At 38.0% G+C, this 18,732-nt stretch overlaps 2 protein-coding genes across 5 annotated transcripts in view; one reads left to right on the top strand and one right to left on the bottom strand.

Moving 5' to 3' along the window:
- Positions 1 to 11,263, bottom strand: part of DNAI7 (dynein axonemal intermediate chain 7) — a 62,916-nt gene extending 51,653 nt beyond the window's left edge. Inside the window, exons 1-2 of the mRNA XM_046011534.1 lie at positions 11,198 to 11,263; positions 7,796 to 7,813 (exon numbers count right to left, since the gene is read on the bottom strand). Coding sequence (XP_045867490.1) covers positions 7,796 to 7,813; positions 11,198 to 11,200 — 21 coding nt within the window. The 5' untranslated portion in view covers positions 11,201 to 11,263. The remainder of the gene's footprint in view (positions 1 to 7,795; positions 7,814 to 11,197) is intronic.
- A 134-nt stretch (positions 11,264 to 11,397) lies between these two features.
- Positions 11,398 to 18,661, top strand: ETFRF1 (electron transfer flavoprotein regulatory factor 1). Of its 4 annotated transcripts, none has more exons than XM_046011305.1 (3): positions 11,398 to 11,489; positions 17,383 to 17,470; positions 17,553 to 18,661. In XM_046011305.1, exons 2-3 carry the CDS (start codon positions 17,420 to 17,422, stop codon positions 17,772 to 17,774), a joined length of 273 nt encoding a protein of 90 aa, XP_045867261.1. In that variant the 5' UTR covers positions 11,398 to 11,489; positions 17,383 to 17,419; the 3' UTR covers positions 17,775 to 18,661. The 4 variants fall into 4 exon arrangements, with proteins under 4 accessions (XP_045867261.1, XP_045867262.1, XP_045867260.1 ...); XM_046011306.1 differs by having other exon boundaries at positions 11,401 to 11,567; XM_046011304.1 differs by having other exon boundaries at positions 11,402 to 11,556.
- The last annotated feature ends 71 nt before the right edge of the window (positions 18,662 to 18,732 follow it).

Below are 18,732 nucleotides of genomic sequence, written 5' to 3'. Positions count from 1 at the left end.
ATATTATATAAGCTAACTTAATTTGATGATTAAAATTGGAGGCAAGGAGAAGAATGAGTTAGGGAATAGTTAAAAAGAAAAACTGTAGTCCAGAACAAGTAAATTTGGATGAAACACCGTTGAAAGGAGTTTAAATCTAATTAATTTGAAGTGCGAGTAGAGCATCCAGGCAATGTTTGTAGGCACCGAACCTGGAGAACTGAGGTTCAGCAAAGAGATTAGAGCTATGGAATACAAATTTGAGAAATATCTTGGTGATAACCACCTCCTCTCCATTTTCCCTATGGAAAGTATAGAAAGAAAAGAGCACTATCTCAATTTAGCAATAAGTAGAGTGGTTAATCCTTGGAATACACAGACTTCTGATGACCATCTTCTCTTTTTGGCTTACCTAGTGCAGAATGCTCCATTGGAATTCTCTAATCCATTAGCCATACCACTTCTTCATTGATCATTAAGCCACTCATTGCTCCATTTCCTTACCCAGGTTAGGTTTCATAGCTCATCACCATAATCACTAATTTATATATTTCCACTTCCCCCATTTTCCTGTCCCTCTAAGAAGCTCAGCTGGCAAACTGCCAGTTCCAGTTCAACTCAACTCTCCATTTATTCTGCACTAGCAATATGAGCGGCTGAACCCTGCCAGAGAAAAATACACACGAACTCAAATTTATAGCACAAATAAAGAGCACAAATTTTAAACAGACTTTGTGCCATCCGGTATTCCTACCAGTGTTTCATACTCATTTTTCAAACCTCAAAAATCCTCTCCTCTTTCCTACTCTCAGCTGTTGACTTTATTTTTCATACCATTGCAAACTCTGAGAATAATGTCAGTTACACATCCAAATCTTTGAACCTATCTACATATCTTTGTCTGCCTTCCCTCCTTTTATGCTGTATGATCTGTATGTACTTTCTGCTATTTAAGGCTGAACCTGCCACCTTTATACTGGATCCTAACATTTATCGCCTATTTAATAAGATCCGGCTCCTATAATTAATACCTCTAGTTATTCATAAATTTCTCCCTCCCTAGATTTCACATCCCTTTCCATCTTTTGCTCTAATTCTGTTACCCTTTATATCAGACCTCCTAAAAGACTTACCTACTGCTTCTACTTTCCCAATTTTTTGCATGGCCTACTCTAATCAGGCTTTCATTTCATTTCTATTACTCCATTAAAACCTGTCCTGTCAAGGAACTTAAGATGGCCAGACAGTCTTTCATTTTTTTTAAAGATTTAATTTATTTATTTGACAGAGAGAGAAAGAGAGAATGACAGGGAACACAAGTAGGGGGAGGGGCAAAGGGAGAAGCAGGCTTTCCTCTGAAAAGGGACCCCCAGGTGGGGCTCAATCCCAGTTCTCTGGGATCATGACCTAGGCAGAAGACAGAAGCTTAACATCTGAGCCACCCAGGCGCCCCGACTTCATTTTAAGTGTGTTAATACACATCCTCATGATGAGCTACCTTACATTTTACAATGAGCCAGGTATGAATTGATTCCATTTCCTCACATTGTTTTAAAAAGATACAATTTTAATGTTCTGATCTTAACGCCATTTACAATTTAGAATAAACATTAAACGTTCATAAAAATCAAGACTCAAATTTTAGGCAACCAAAGCTTGTCTGTGAATACAGATCTTCCTTGTAATGGGGTTACATCTCAGTCAACCGATTTTAAGTTGAAACTATGGTAAGTCAAAAATGCATTTAATACACCTAGCCTACCAATCATCATAGTTTAGCCTACCCTACCTTCAAAGTACTTAGAATACTTATGTTGGCCTACAATTGGACAAAGTCATCTAACACAAAGCCTATTTTATAATAAAGTATTGAATATCTCAAGTCATGTACCGAATATTATCTGAAAGTGAAAACAGAATGGTTGTATGGGTGCAGAAGGGTTCTAAGTGTTTTGGCGGCTTAAGTTTGTGATGAGGGGGCTGGCTGGGAGCTGTGGCTCACTGCTGCCACCTAGCATGATGAGAGAGAGTATTGTACCACATATTACTGTGCAGGAAAAGACCAAAATTCCAAATTCAGGGGTGCCTGGGTGGCTCAGTGGGTTAAAGCCTCTGCTTTCAGCTCAGGTCATGGTCCCAGGGTCCTGGGATCCAGCCCCACATCGGCCTCTCTGCTCAGCAGGGAGCCTGCTCACCCCACCCTCTCTCTCTGTCTGCCTCTCTGCCTACTTGTGATCTCTGTCAAATAGATAAATAAAATCTTAAAAAAAAAATCCAAATTCAAAGAATGGTTTCTACTGAATATGTATCATATCATAAACTTGAAAAATCACAAGTAGAACCATTGTAATTTGGGGACTGCATGTATAGTATTCTAAAATTAAAATAGGATTTAGAGTACAGATATGAATAATAAGGCCCCTCCCGCCTTTGCCCATTCTTTATAGTTCTTTGCTGGGAGGTACTTGGGCACCATTCTTAATCTATTCAAATAAAGTCAATTCAAAGAAAAGTATTCTAAGTTCTGTAAAATCTTTTCACATTTATTACTAAAGGAATTCAAATATCAAAATTTCATTAATAATCCCATTTTCTTTTTTTTTTTTTTAAGATTTTATTTATTTATTTGACAGAGAGAGAGATCACAAGTAGGCAGAGAGGCAGGCAGAGAGAGAGGCAGAGAGAGAGGAGGAAGCAGGCTCCCCGCGGAGCAGAGAGCCCGATGCGGGGCTCGATCCCAGGACCCTGAGACCATGACCCGAGCCGAAGGCAGCGGCTTACTCCACTGAGCCACCCAGGCGCCCCAATAATCCCATTTTCTTTACTGGAAGAACAGTCATAGTTATTAGCTGGGAACAACTGGAATCATCTATATATTCATCAACATAAAAGGTAATTTCCCCCTGTAATCTAATTAATGTCTTCTGCTATTCCATGTATTCTATCAAGCACAGTGGTTTCTGAAAAAGAATGCTGCTGTAAATTCAATGATAGAAATTAAAAAAAAATTTTTTCAATTTATTCTCTCTGTGTCAACAGAGAGTGAGCAAGCACATGCACAAGAGCACAAGCAGGGGGAGTGGCAGACGGAGGGAGAAGCAGGCTCCCTGCTAAACAAGGAGCCAGTGTGGGAACTTGATCCCAAGACCCCAGGATCATGACCTGAGCTGAAGGGAGATGCTTAACTGAGTCACCTGGGTGTCCCAACAGTGACAGATCGAATAGCGCACCTTTTCTGTAGTCGTGTACAATTTTCCTAGGTTTTGCAATGAGTACTAATAAGTTATACAAAGTTTCACAGGCATCTTTAGTGAAAACATTAAGCTTATTTACATTTTTGGTGATCCCCTTAATCTTTCTTCATTAAAAAATTAGTATTTTTTTGGAGTCAAAGTTTTATCAATAAATTACACTATGAGAGGGTTTTTTGCAACATCATTGCACAATAATCTCAGAGGTAACGTCACTAAAAATTATTACTAGTTCCACAACTCCAGACTACAATATGTAAGAAATTCAGACTATCTTAATACCTGTAATGCCACATCTCACTACAAGGAGCAAAAGACAAAAAGTCCCCTGGTACCGTGATTAGAGAAAGCTTTGCCAACAATAGTATTTGAATTGTCCCTTAGTTTCATAGTCTAGGCCCCGCAGCAATGAAACACTACGATTTAAATCCACTTTGGTTTTGGAAAGCAAGAGAGTAACTGTGAAAAGGGAGGACCTCATGACAGATTTTTCCCAGGAAAGGGGAAATATGGAAGTAGATGATCTAGAAATTCATTTCCACAAAACTGTGTCCTGGCATCTTTAGAAAATCTTTGTGTTTTTAGAAAATCTTCATCTAAGTCTCTTCTCAAACTTTACTTCCTTAATCACCTCATATGACATAGCATCATCACCATTTCCAACCCCACATTTCTCATTGACCCCTTCCTTGGTTCTCTGTATTTTGAAAGCTATCTGAAATTATATACCTTACCTCACTTCCCCAGATAGAATGTAAGCTTTATAAAATGAAACCACGATCCTGAAAAGATATTTGCACCCCCATGTGCACTGTTAAAACATGGAAACAAATGAAGTGTCCAGCCATAGATGAATGGATAAATATATATAAATGGAATACTATTCAGTCATAAAAAAGAAGAAAATCTTGCTATTTGTGACAACACAGATGAACCTTAAGGGCATTATGCTAAGTGAAATAAACCAGAGACAAACGCTATAAAAAAGCTAAACTCACAGAAACAGAATAAACTGGTGATTGTCAGTGACTAGGGCATGGGGGAAATGGGCAAATATTTGTTAAAGAGTATAAACTTCCACTTACAATATGAGTAAGTTCTGAAGATCTACTGTACAGAATGCTGACTACAGTTAACAATACTGTATTGTATACTTGAAAATTACTGTTAGTTCATCTTTAAAGTTTTTAACACACACACACACACACACATAATGGTAGTTATGTGAGAAGATAGATGTGTAATTAACATTTTGTTTGGTAATCACTTCATAATATATAAGTACGTCAAATTGTTACACTGTATACCTTAAACTTATACAATGTTATATGTCAATTATATCTCAATAAAGTGGATAAAGAAATAATGTAAGTTTCAGGAGAAGAAATAATGTAAGATAAAGAAATATGTATAAATAAAATGAATATAAATGAATATAAAAATGAAATAATGTAAGATAAAGAAATATGTATACATAAAGAAATAATGTAAGTTTCAGGAGATCAAGACTGTGTCTTGCTACTGTTCTCTTAATATCTAGAACACTGCTAAATCAATGAAATAAGTATTCTTCCCTTAATCTGCAAGGATTTATATACAAAGATCTTCATTCTTACCTTGTTTGCGGTAGCAAAAAAGAGGGACAACATAAAAAATCATAGTACATACTTTCAATAAAACATGATGCAGCTGTGAAAAGAAGTGACATGATCTCATCATGCTGAAACAAAAAGGTCCAAATACATACTACTTCTATTCAATCTATGATGCCATCAGATGTAAGAAGTACCTTTAAATTATTGCTACCAAGAAAGGGAATGCCCAAGATGGGAGTCTTAAAGGAGATGCCTGCGTAAAGCTGGATATATGACTAATGAGAAGTGAACCCATAACACAGAAAAATATAGCAAGAAAACTTGCAGATCTTAATCCTGAAAAGGCATAGAAAGAAGAAAAAAAGGCTTGAAGATTTAATCCACAAGCCAGCTCATGTGGATTTGCAGTTTGACTAATACCATTAGACTGGTCTAAAAACTCTCAAGCAGAGACTTTACAATAGCATCACATATGAGTAAACCCGTGTGACTGACAGAAGCAAACATCCTCTCTGGAAGAAGTGGATGTCAATCCAGGACGACGATGATTGTAAGATGATACTGACTATAAGACACATCTCAATTTTAGTAATGTTAAAGTATAAAAAGCTGAGTATCCTAGAATTAATGAAATACAATAGCATTAAAATGATAAATGGAAGGTGCAGAATGCTCCCATCTGTGGGGAGGAAAGGGATGTGTGTGTACTTTTTTTTTTTCAAATCCTTTGGTTTTTTTTTTTTGTTTTTTAAGATTTTATTTATTTATTTGACAGAGATCACAAGTAGGCAGAGAGGCAGGCAGAAGAGAGGAGGAAGCAGGCTCCCTGCAGAGCAGAGAGCCTGATGCGGGGCTCGATCCCAGGACCCTGGGGTCGTGACCTAAGCCAAAGGCAGAGGCTTTAACCCACTGAGCCACACAGGTGCCCTGTGTGTGTATTTTTTAATGCTTAAACAATTTATGAAAAGACATGTGGTAGTTCTCCCAGTCTTGAGTAACAGGAAATTTTCCATTTTTATGCTATTTTAATTTTGTACCATGTGCATTTATTACTTTTTCCTTAAAAAAAAACGTCTGTGACAAATCAGAAAGAATAAACTATATGTTTCAATGCTTTTCTAACTCTACTATAAATTCCCTTACAGACTCAATCCCCAAGCCACAATCTTTAAGAATGGAATAAATTAAAAGTGAGTGATTTATTCCTTATGTTTGATCTCAAATTTCATAGGCTTCCTATCACCATTCTCTCAGGGATACAACACTCTGAACAAAATAATCCAGGAATATTTATTTAGCACCCATGCACACACAATTAAGCACCGAAGTCATTTAGAACAGTGAGTTTTCACATTGAAAACAATGTATCTAAGATTTCACTACCTAAAACCAAAAATGAAAATCTACACAAACCAATAAACTATTACAGACCCACACACAAATAATTGTAATCCTCCACAATACTTTCATGAGAATGTGTCCAGAGCCTTCATAAATTTTGTTCAGTTCAGTTATATCCACAGCCCTTAAAATAGTTTCAGGTTGGTAATGGGTGCAAATGGCTGAGAGAAGCAAACACAGAAGGCACTCAAAAGCATCTCTTAAAGAAATGTTTAATTGTATAAATATTGCATACACATTTAAACCAGCATTTCCTTTAAATGGTCAAGGGCCCAGATGTTTTTAAATGTTGGCAGGGTAAATATTCATTAGGCAAATAATTGATTGAATTTCTACTATGTGCCAGGCACTGCGCTAAATGCTATGAACATAAAAATTAATGTGACATGTTCCTGACCTCAGAGAGCTCACAATTATAAATTATTACACTAAAATGATATAAGGGTTATAACTGAGGTATGAACAAATGAATGTGCTATGAGAACATAGCATAACTTATTTTGGAAAAAGAATAGTAGAAAATTTTACAGAGAAGTGACCTTATGAAATACGCCTTAAATCCAGCATTCCAAACCCAAATCTCTATTGGGATCAGGAAGGTAAATAAAATAGGGAGTCTGGTAATAGTCAAGACCATGGCAAACTTGAAAAAAGAGTTTACGAATTTCTAAAGGGAGGGGCTGCTACTCAGTCTAGCCAACTGCTGCCTTACAGGACTATAGGCCCAACGTTATCATAGGTTTCTCATTTTTTAAGAATAGATGGGAGTCACAGTTTTGTATGAAAATAATTTGGCAACTAATGAAAAAACTTTTCAGGTCAAACAAAATATTGGGGCGCCTGGGTGGCTCAGTGGTTTAAGCCTCTGCCTTCAGTTCAGGTCATGATCTCAGAGTCCTGGGATCGAGCCCCGCATCGGGCTCTCTGCTCAGCGGGGAGCCTGCTTCCCCCCCCCCCCCCGCCTGCCTCTCTGCCTACTTGTGATCTCTCTCTCTGTCAAATAAATAAATAAATTCTTTAAAAATATATATATATATTGTTAGGGACTAAACCTGGCTTGCCAGTCAAGAGATTATAATCTCTGCTTTAAGGTATAAATCTACTAAGTGAAAAAAAGAAGGCATTCTAGACATCCTTTATTCAATTCAAATTTCTACAAAGTATAAAAGAAAATCAAGTATGCATTACTACGCAATCCATTTAAAGACGTATTACCTTAGGGTCTACTCTTAAGGTTTTGTAATTAATTTTTGTGTTTGTCTAGAATAAAGAAAAGGGGTTCCTAATCTAACGTTTTCTAGAGAACAACTAAGAAAAAACCTTGAATCTAGGTACAAGTAAAAATTAAAGACTGTGAAACCAGAAGTATCTTTTTATGTCAAATTTGAAGTACGTCCTGTATTGTAAAGGATTACCCATGATTTAAATAGCACTAATATCTAAAAAGTAAGCTTAGTAAGTCCTATTATAACCTATAATAAAACTAACTAGAAAAATATTTAAAAGTTCTATTCATACAATGTTAGTGCTTTTAAAACTATCTATTTTGAGAAAATAATTTCTACCTACCTTTTTTGCTTTGGGACCCTGAAAGTTGGAAAAACAAGAGGATTGATAAATTTTAAAAACTCAGATATTTTTAACAAAAGCACCAATATTATATAAAATGTGAAAATCAGGAGTATCTGGTAAAAACCATAGGAAACTCTCTGCATCATCTTTGCAACTTTCATGTAAATCTAAAATGATCTCAAAATAAAGTCTTTTAAAAAAGAATTAGACAAAACTACAAGCAGGTTTAGGGAAAAAAAATAGTTCACCCAATGACGCATCTTTTTAAAATTATACATTTTTTAAATCCTACACTCTTTCTTATGACAGCCACTCAGTGATCCATGGGTAATGAAATGACCTACCACTACGCAGAGCAGCAGTCAGGGAGATACTGGTTTAAAGGGTTCCAAGGAACAGTAAGTGGTTGACTAAATACAGGCAATGATGTCAAGTTTGAAAGTGTGGAAATGAGCTCATAAATAAATAATCTTTCTGTAAGATTAGACTGCTGATTTTATAGAAAAAAGAATCAGTTAATTTAAAGCAGGCAAAGCTATGATAAAAAGATTCTGCTCGGCAATGAATCTTAAAGCAGATCTATTCTTTGGAAATTAATTTGGAAAGCACAATATTGCAATAAGTATTAACCATTAGCTTTATCATTACATGTGTTTTTCAGTTAACACTACTTGTAATTTCTTGATTAGGCTCATGTGTCCATTAGATATCTGATAAGGAATCTGTAGGAGATCACGTGACTGTAAGATTATACACATTCCACCTCTGAAGACTTTCCCAGGAAAAATTACTGGTTCAAACTACAAGATTATCACTGTATTCAATATAAATGTTGAAAGTGACATGAAGCAGATTTTATCTTCTTGAAAGTACATATATTTCATTAATTCATTCAGCAAATATTTATTAACGATTTGCACACAGGATGCTCTGGGACAATGGAGATGATATAAAGAGGAATAGTACAGACTTCACTCTCATATAATTTTTACAGTTGGGTTCTATTTTTATTATCATATTTACTATCAATTAATAGTTAATACACTCCCATCTTGAAAAAAGTACTAAAAACAGAATATGTAAACAGTATTGTTCCTGGTCTCAAGTAGTCATATTTTAAGATAGGCAAATTATTATCTCACTAGTACTTCTTATGTGAAGTAGGTTTGGGATTAGTACTTATCCTAACCCCTCCTGCAAAACATAAAAAGAGCATCATGTAGTATAGTACAGTTGACCCTTGTACGATGTGGGGGTTGGGGTCCTGACTCCCATGCAGGCAAAAATCCACATATAACTTCTGACTCCCCCCAGAACTTAACTATTAATAGTCCATTGTTGACTAGAAGACCTACTGATAACATAAACAGTTAACGCATATTTTTGTATATGTATTATATACTGTATTCTTGAAATAAAATAAGCTTGAGAAAAGAAATACTAAGAAAAATAAGAAAAAGAATACATTAACAGTACTGTACTGTATTTATCCAAAAAACCTGCCTATAAGTGGATTCCTACAGTTCAAAGTGGACCAGTATTATTCAAGAGTCAACTGTAGTTCTCAAAGTTCAGAGGGCTTGTTAAAAAAATGAATATTCCTGTGGCACTTCTCCCCTCCACCACAATTCAGTAGCTATTAAGCATTGAACTATATCCCCGTCCTATCCCCTAGTACCTCCAAATTTTACCTTATTTGGAACTAGAGTTGTTACTGATGTAATTAGTTAAATTAAGATGAGATAACAATGGAATAGAATGACTTCTACTCCAATACGACTGGTGTCCTTATAAAAAGGAGAAATTTGGACACAGACATGCACACAGAAAGGCCACCACATAAAGAAGGGGGGAATGTTGCCACAAGCCAAGGAACTACCAGAAGCTAGGAGAGGTCTGAACAGATCCCTCCCTAGCACCTGCAGAGGGAGCAGAGCCCTGGAAACACCTTCTTGATCTTGGATTTATCAGCCACTAGAATGGCGAAACGTAAGTTTCTACCGTTTAAGCCACTTAGGCTACTTGGCAGCCCTAGGAAACTAATACCGTAGGTTTGTTTGGTGTCCATTCTGTTCCTAGAATCTGCAACCTAACAGCATTCCAGATGCAGTAGAAGCAAATGTTCAGGGACATTTTGATAAACATTGCTAGAAGCATAAGATGAAATGTATGCTCCAGTGGAAAATAAATAGAGGCTTATTGTTCCCTCAATTTATCAGCAGTTTTTCAGCTTAAAGGCCATTTACTTCCTATTCTTCCTAACATGAACATTTTCCATCAATTCTGGTAAACCCATAGTCATATTTTAAAATACAGTTTGAAAAGCATTGCTCTTCCCTTTGTGCCCTTTCCCACCCCAATTTTATCATTTCCACCTTAATCTTACTCCACTGTAGACATTTCAACTGTTACAGTTAAAAATCTGTATCCTAATATTATTAGTTTAGCCTGTCTCCCATAGCAAGGAGGGGGTGTAATATTCACTCTTAGATCCTCGACTTCTAGCCTAGTGTCAGACACAAAGAATGCACTCCGTATTTCCCCTTAATGAATTAAATAATTAAATACATTTTCTACTTCCTTTGGTTTTAACCACAAAAGATGGAAGTCACATTTAAGAAAATGGGAACAGAGGGGCGCCTGGGTGGCTCAGTGGGTTAAGCCTCTGCCTTCAGCTCAGGTCATGATCCCAGCGTCCTGGCATCAAGCCCCACTTCAGGCTCTCTGCTCAGCAGGGAGCCTGCTTCCCCCTCTCTCTCTGCCTGCCCCTCTCCTACTTGGGATCTCTGTCAAATAAATAAAATCTTTAAAAAAAAAAAAAAGAAAGAAAATGGGAACAGAGATCATCTCATGGGGCAGGTTGGTCTGTGTTCTGGAAAAAGACAAAAGGGCTGAAGAGTGCATTAAAACAAAACAAGCAGCTTTATTATATTTTAAAAATTCGAGGCAAGCTGAGTAATTTGACTCACAATTCATATTTCCACAAAAGACCACATAAAATGACTTTTCAAAGCAGAATAAATTACAACAGCTTTTAATTAACTACCGAGGAGGCACAAAAACACATTTTCGCCAACCTGCCAATGAAAAAAGCCATTTAATGGAAAGGTCTATCGTTCTTGGAAATTACCAGGTTGAGGCCAATTCTTAAATCTATCAACAGTACGCGATTAGGACACCATTTGACCGCACTGGCCATCCCCCGTTTGCAGAAAGCGGTTTGTGATTCCCGTCTGTCCCCGAGATCCCGGACCGCAAGGGCACGGATCAGAAGGCCGATTTCCCACAGCGGTAAGGGTTCTTTCTTAAACCCACCCGCTCCCCTCTAAAATATGTCAGGCTCCTACACATCATTTTTACACGAGTGGATCGCCGCTGGCCCCCACTTGCCCTGCTCACCATTCTGCAGCCAGCACTACCCCAATGCTGCTGTGGTCCACCAAATCGGAGCTTCGAGTGTGTGGACGAACGCTCCCGGGTTGTCGGGACGACAAGCCCCGCCCACTTGCGCCTAACGTCGGAGCGCACATCCTCGCATTCGCGTCCGCGCAGTCGCGCTGGGGTTCTTCCGTGAGGCGCCCCGCCCCCTCCTCTGACTGGCTGCCTAGCACCAACACCCGCCCCGCGTCGGTGTTGACAGACCCCGGAGTCGAAACGGTCGGAGGCCTTTACGGCTGTGGACTGCCGAAAAGTGCGTGAGTGCAGCCGCTGGGACGTTTTATTCTGTTTTCCAGATCCAGGGATCCGGAGGCGATGAAGTACGGTCTGGGTAGGGACCACCGGGTGTGGCGTAGGGTTTGGGAACGTCTTCTGACGTTGACAGTCTGTCTTCCTCCCTAGGAGCGTGTTGGGGCGAATCTTTGTGTGAGGGGTTTCCAGAAGGAAGGGAGACGCCGGTTACGGGATTGGGTGACGTGACTGACACCAGGGTGGGCTGCCTGGGCTACCACAGCGTAGGCCCGCGTGGGGACGGGCCTCAATGGGCAATTTAGAGAAAGCGGTGGTTCCAAGAGGGTTAGTTATTTTGAAATTAATGACCTCTGGATTCTTCTCTCTGCACATGGTTCGATTTAGTTTCTGTGCAAGTTATGTATGTGCCATTTTTCCTAAGAGCAGCTCTAAATAAGGACTGGAAATTACTTGAAACGATTCCTGGATAAAGGATTTTCTGCAGCTGAAGGTCGCTGGGGCCCAGTAAGACTCATTAAGACCAAGGTCACAGGCTAATTGTGCTAGCCGGGTAGCACAACCTTCAGAATTTGTCTCCTCCCCACGTGAAGAAACGCTGGAAACTTAGACCAGCAGAAAAACTAGAAGAAATTAAGCAGTTAAGAAATTAAGCTCCTTCCACATTCTCAATGCTGTGATTTAATGTTCCTGTTTTAGCTTGACAAAACATCGAATACTTTAAAATCATTGGCACCATTTATCTCTGAATTCTAATTTTGTAAGGCTCTCTCCCAGCTGTACTGACTAAATGTATTAAATAGTAGTGAGGATTACGGAGCTAGGCTTGTGATAGAAATCCAGTTTGTAAATTATTACATTCATCCCCAAATCCTGGGTAGCCAGAAAAAAAAAAACAAAAAACCAAAACAACATCTTAATGTCCACTTCATACAGAGTTCTAACCCATCTAGTATGGAAGTTTTTTGTTTTAGTGTTTCACACTAATAATGTTTATGGTGTAAAACCTCATTCAGCTCAGTTAGGATTGATGGGCATACAGTGGTGTTAATGGGAATCCCAAATTACCTTAAAATGGTAGGCCTCTAGGGGAGAAGACTTGCTGAAGTTCTCACTATGCCACCTCCCTCTTAGGGAGGAGAAGTGCTAGGGATGTGTGAGAACACACTAGACTGTGCTGTAAAAATACACAGTGAGGGTCGCCTGGGTGGCTCAGTGGGTTAAGCCTCTACCTTCAGCTCGGGTCATGATCTCAGGGTCCTGGGATCGAGTCCCGTATCGGGCTCTCTGCTGGGCAGGGAGCCTGCTTCCTCCTCTCTCTCTCTCTCTCTCTGCCTGCCTGCCTCTCTGCCTACTTGTGATCTCTCTCTGTCAAATAAATAAATAAAATCTTTAAAAAAAAAATACACAGTGAGTTTGGCTCTCCTCTAGTACTTCTCTTGCAAGCTGCCTAGGCGTAAGGGTGATTTCCTGTTCTCTCTTTGCCTTCCAACGGGCATAGTATCCAAGCATTCTGAACATAGACATAGCCAGTGCCTTTCAACTCCCTTCTATAATCTGGCTCCTAGGTATGCCTCCATCAAGCCAAATGCCAGTCAGGGGGCAAAAGTCTTTTGCCACCTACCTCTCTGATGACATATCCTTTGGAGCTGGTGTTAAGAGTTTTTTATGTGAAGCTTTTCAGGCTTAATTGGTTTGGGGAAATATGTATCAGCTATTTGAAGTCAAAATCTACCAGAAACCAATAAATAGTAACATTACACTGCCTTTCTTTGCCCATTTTCCTTCAGCTTTTACTGCCATCTGAACTTCATGAGGAAGACTTGAGTAACAGCAGCTTTGGTCATCAGTAAAATGATAATTCTTAGTTAACCCAGGACTGGAGTTAAGTCTAAACTCCTCAGCTCATAGTCTTTGGAAAAAAGCTGGCAGTGGGGATTTTACCTCCTTCCTCTTGCCCACCACACACATTTTCAGAATGATAGAGGGCTCCTCTCAGTCCCTAATAGCTTGGCTCTTTACAAAGAGCAGTAACCTCCATGACTTCATGTAGGGTTAAGGAGAAGCCCAGATGCCTGCTACACTTTTTTTTTTTTTTTTAGATTTTATTTATTTATTTGACAGAGATCATAAGTAGGCAAAGAGGCAGGCAGGGACAGAAAGCAGAGAGCCCAATGTGAGGCTCTGTCCCAGGACCCTGAGATCATGACCGGAGCCAAAGGCAGAGGCTTAACCCACTGAGCCACCCGGGTGCTCCTCCCTGCTGCACTTTTCACTTCACCAGGTGAGGCCAAGGAGACCTCTTTCTCCCAAGGGCTAATAAACTTAAATGCTTGGGGGCATCCGGGTGGCTGGTCGTTAAGCATCTACCTTCTGCTCAGGTCATGATCCCAGTGTCCTGGGATGGAGCCCTGCTTTGGGCTCTCTGTTCAGTGGGAAGCCTGCTTCTCCCTCTCCCACTCCCCCTGCTTGTGTTCCCTCTCTCTCTCTCTCTCTGTCAAATAAATAAATACTTAAAAAAAAAACACTTAAATGCCTGAAGGTCAACATAAAATAAACTGCCTTAATTTCTATACATTAACATATCAAAGATCAGGACAATTTTACCCTAGTCAAACCAGCTACATTTTTTGCTGGGCAAATCCTATATTATGTATGGTTTGTAAAAATAAGCAATAGCTTAAAAGGACAATTTAAGCTTTTACATATTGTAAATTTTGAGTTAAAGCTGTGTTCTTTGCCGTAAGATTAAACACGCTATAATTTGTAATTTGAAAGTATGTCTGCGTAGATTTAGCATCATTTTTAAAGCATGTGATTCTTAAGAGCCATTCTTCAGTAAGATTAAACCATGCTGGAAACTGGCTCTCAGCAAACAAGAACAACAAAGTTTTAAAATGGAAATTAGATTAATAGAAAATAAATGAAATGTATTTCATTCCCTGTTAATTTCATTCCCTTTCAAAACTCCACTGATTGTCAGTGAAGGGATATAAAAATAAATTTTTAAAATGTGAGAGAAGAGAGATAACAACAGTAAAATTCTGGAAGCTGCAAACCAGATGAATGAGTGTGACTCAACACACCAGAAAAGCCCAATTTATACTGCATAATTCTCAAAAGACACTGGAACAGGGCCAATGGAATTGGAAATGAAGAATGAAGTAAATCAAAGAGATTAAGTAAAAGCTATTTGAAAAACACCTCAGAGGAACTGTACCTCTCACTCTGGAGAAGCATGGAGATATATTTCTAACCAAATAATACTGTTCTCTGCACTGGGGTGTCCTCAGGTATACTAAGTACATGAGAACCATACTGAAAACAGAAATTAAATTTGGTGTATGTAATGCTGAATGTAAGGCCCCCATTTTTCTTCCATTTCTTAAGATTGAATAGGCACATCCTCAGCAGACTGGAAGTTTCTTGTCTAGCGAGTCTGATCAGCCCAAGGAGGAATGACTCTGACTTCAGACGTTCCCCAACAAAGGGTACAATCTGATCATCCTAACTGAAGCTCAGAGCCTATTAAGTTTCAACCATGTATACAGATCTTCTAAAAAGTTTTTTTTTGTTGTTTTTTTTTTTACCATTCCACTTGTAAAAATGGAAAAAAAAAAAGATTTGGGAAAAAAGCTCAGAAGCAATCCAGTCAAAAGCAGAAAAAGCAATTTGGAGAAAAACAGAAAATTGCAAGAAAGCTCAAAAAGAATTATGCTGCTACATTGTATGTTTGCTATGTGAATTAGCTTTAAAACTGCTAGTAAAGTGGGGAATTATGTAGGAGTAAAATGGAAATAGTATTTGTTCACATGTGATTTTTTCCCCCCTTAATCAGCAAGAAATGAAAAGGACTTCATTTAGCTGCCATCCTGGAAGCAGGAGTCTTCCAAGTATATTTTTAAAAAATTTAAAATAAGCGTTTACAACCAGGGTTCCCATCCCAGAGAGGCATACCGGTTTTATGCAACTTGACTGGTGGCTGGTTGAACCATCTAACCTGACCACTAACTAACAGCCTTGTGGTTTAGATCTCTATTTCCATGTGTACCTCACTGTCTACCAGCCCTCCTCTTAACATTTTGCCAGCACATTTACACCAGTTTTTTTTAAAAGTTTTACTGAGGTATAATTGACATACAGTAGGTTAAAGTGTAAATCGATCTGATAAATTTCAGCTGTTTACAGTTATAAAACTATCATCACAATCACAATAATAAACATCTCCATTATCCCCAAGGAAATCCTTTTGATCCCTTCCTGTTCTCTAGTCCCTTGCTTCCCTTCCCAGGCTACTCTTTCTGAGCACTTTAAACATTTGTGGTAGTCTCCAGCTATTCTACAAAATAAATGGCCTTTGATCTTCACAAGTATGAAGTTTAGAAAGTCAAGGAAACTTGAGGAATTGTTTCAGACTGAAGGCTGAAGAGACACGAAAACTAAAGGCAACGTGTAATCTTGGATTGAACTTTCTGCTATAAAGGGCATCTTTGGGATGATTGCCAAAACATGAAGGGGTTGTGGATTTGATGTAGTAATGTAGCAGTGTTAGCTTCCTGATTCTGATGGTTGTACTGTTTTGTAGGAAAATGTCATTGTTCACAGAAACTATACTCTGAAGCTGTGCTCCCCAGTATGGTGGCACCTAAGCCACTGATACCTATAAGCACTTCAAATGTAGCTAACATGACACATTGAAATAATATTTTGGATATGAACAAAATATATTTTTTTGTTTTATTTTTTAATATGGGCTACTAGAAAATGTAATATTACATAGGTGCCTTGGATTATATTTCTGTTGGATGGCACTGCAAAGTATTCACACTAATTGTTTATCACGTTAGCAACTTACTCTCAATTCTCAAATTTTTAAGTGTATTCCTTAAGTTCTTATTCAGGAAATATGTTGCAACTTTTCTGCAAGACTGAAATTATTTCAAAATAATTTCAAAGCATTTCAATAAATTCAAAACAATTTCAAAAATAATTGTCAATAAAGGACAAAGTGTAAGTTTTCTTAGGTCATTGGGAAAATAGGAATAACAATTTTAAGGAAGGTTATACAAGACAGAGACATTTACTTTGGGCCTATCATGAACTAAATCCTTATGGTATTAGGAATTTTATGATTTAATCCCCACAACTGTAGCAAGTAATGGGAATTATTTTCTATGTTTAGACTGTCATGGTGCCTTTAAGGAGCCACCTTTCCTTAGTAGCACTAACAAATTACACATAAAGCATAATTTACTCCACTGGATGTTGCCTGCTTGTCACACATGTACCCGCTTAGGGGTTGTTCACTGGTCTCTTTACCACTCACATTGCCCATCTACCATTAGCTGTGAACTGACTTGACTCCACACTCAGCTTCTACTCTTCAGCCTCTCTTAGGATAGCACTCGACTAGCTATGTATGGCTAGGCCTCTTTACAGTTTCCTCCAAATGAGTCTGGTTTTGCCTTGAGAGCAACATGGACAGTCTTCCTTTCAACAGTAAGGAAACTGAAGCTCATAAAGGTTAAGTAACCTGTATAACATTATGCAGCTGGGATTCAAATCTAATTCACTCCACTCTATATAAGAAAGTACACCTATATAACTATCTTTGACAATTCATTTTCTCTCTCATTACCCCTTTTCCTTCATAGGACTTACACAATTCATAATTCTCTTGTTTGCTTATTATGTCTCCCATAGGAGATGTCAGTTCTGTGAGAGCAGGTATTTTATCTGACATTTCATAGTTATGTCCCAGTACTTGGAACCTAAGTGCTCAATAAGTATTTGTTGAATGAAAAAAAAAGTTACCATTTTTTCCCAATGTGTAAAATCTTTGATTCTTTTTGGGGGCTACAGTGCAGTTATTTATAAAGGTTTTTCTTTTTCTTTAGGTATGTTATGTATAAAAGTGGCTACTTTCCGTAATAAATGAAAATGGCCAATTCTTTAAGAGGAGAAGTACTGAATCTTTATAAAAATGTAAGTAATTATGTTGCCCGTTTTATACATATGTTACTGAGATACAGATCGTTTAGAAATATATTAACCTTTCTTTTTTAAGCTGCTGTATCTTGGACGAGACTATCCAAAAGGAGCAGACTATTTTAAAAGGCGTCTGAAGAATGTTTTCCTAAAAAACAAAGATGTGAAGGACCCAGAGAAGATCAAAGAACTTATTGGACGGGGTGAATTTGTAATGAAAGAGCTAGAAGCCTTATACTTCCTTAGGAAATACAGAGCGATGAAACAACGCTATTATTCAGAAACCAACAAAACTAACTGATCTATATTACTATAATTTGACTGGAATTCAGTGCCAGCTCTTTATGTACACCAGATATGATAACAGTAACTGCAACTTAAAATGGCAAGATATACACGTTATGTAAAAAATACCTGAGCTGCCTTAATGAACTAAAATAAGCAACTTTGGTTCACAGAGCTTTATCAGCAACCCTTTGTTAATTTTTATACAAAATCAGCAATATAACCAACTACCAATTAAAAATTGAGTACCCAATTTTGAATGTACTTAGTTTCAACTTACTAAATTTTTTTACCTATTACTCTTAGCCCCCTTTCTCCATTTTACTGACAAGAGAATGCCATTTAATGCATTTAACTAAGCAAAATAATTTCTTGCCCATTAATTTCCTGTAACTTTTGAAGGAGTACCACCTTATTTTTGAACATATTTGGTACATTAACAGCACACATTCAAGGTTCACTGCAAAACAAATAGCACATGGTAATGATTTAAGTGCAGTTATAGAAATAATATGTATGGAGTAAGATTATTTCTGATCTTGAAGTAGGCTGCCAATAACTGGCATTATATACATACCTATTTAATAACTTCGTTATTGGGGCGCCTGGGTGGGTCAGGGTTAAGCCTCTGCCTTCAGCACAGGTCGTGATCTCTGAGTCCTGGGATCAAGTCCCGTGTCAGGCTCTCTGCTCAGCAGGGAGCCTGCTTTTCCCTCTCTCTCTGCCTACTTGTGATCTCTCTCTCTCAAATAAATAAATAAATAATCTTAAAAAAAAAAAAACTTCCGTTACTAATTTTGCTGCTGGCTCCCTTTCAGTCTTGAAACACATCACCTCCTATGTATCAATTACCCTTACTGATAAGAAGTAATAAATAATGTTATTCTGTTCTTTCATCATAAAGGCAGATCTGTTTTACATCTACTTCTAAATAAGTTAACACAGTAATGGACCTAAATCTAACATGGTTTTAA

Source organism: Meles meles, chromosome 7 (genome assembly GCF_922984935.1).
Source record: "Meles meles chromosome 7, mMelMel3.1 paternal haplotype, whole genome shotgun sequence".
Lineage (NCBI taxonomy): Eukaryota > Metazoa > Chordata > Mammalia > Carnivora > Mustelidae > Meles > Meles meles.
Note: the sequence above shows the minus strand (reverse complement) of the source record. Positions and strands in the feature narration are given on the sequence as shown.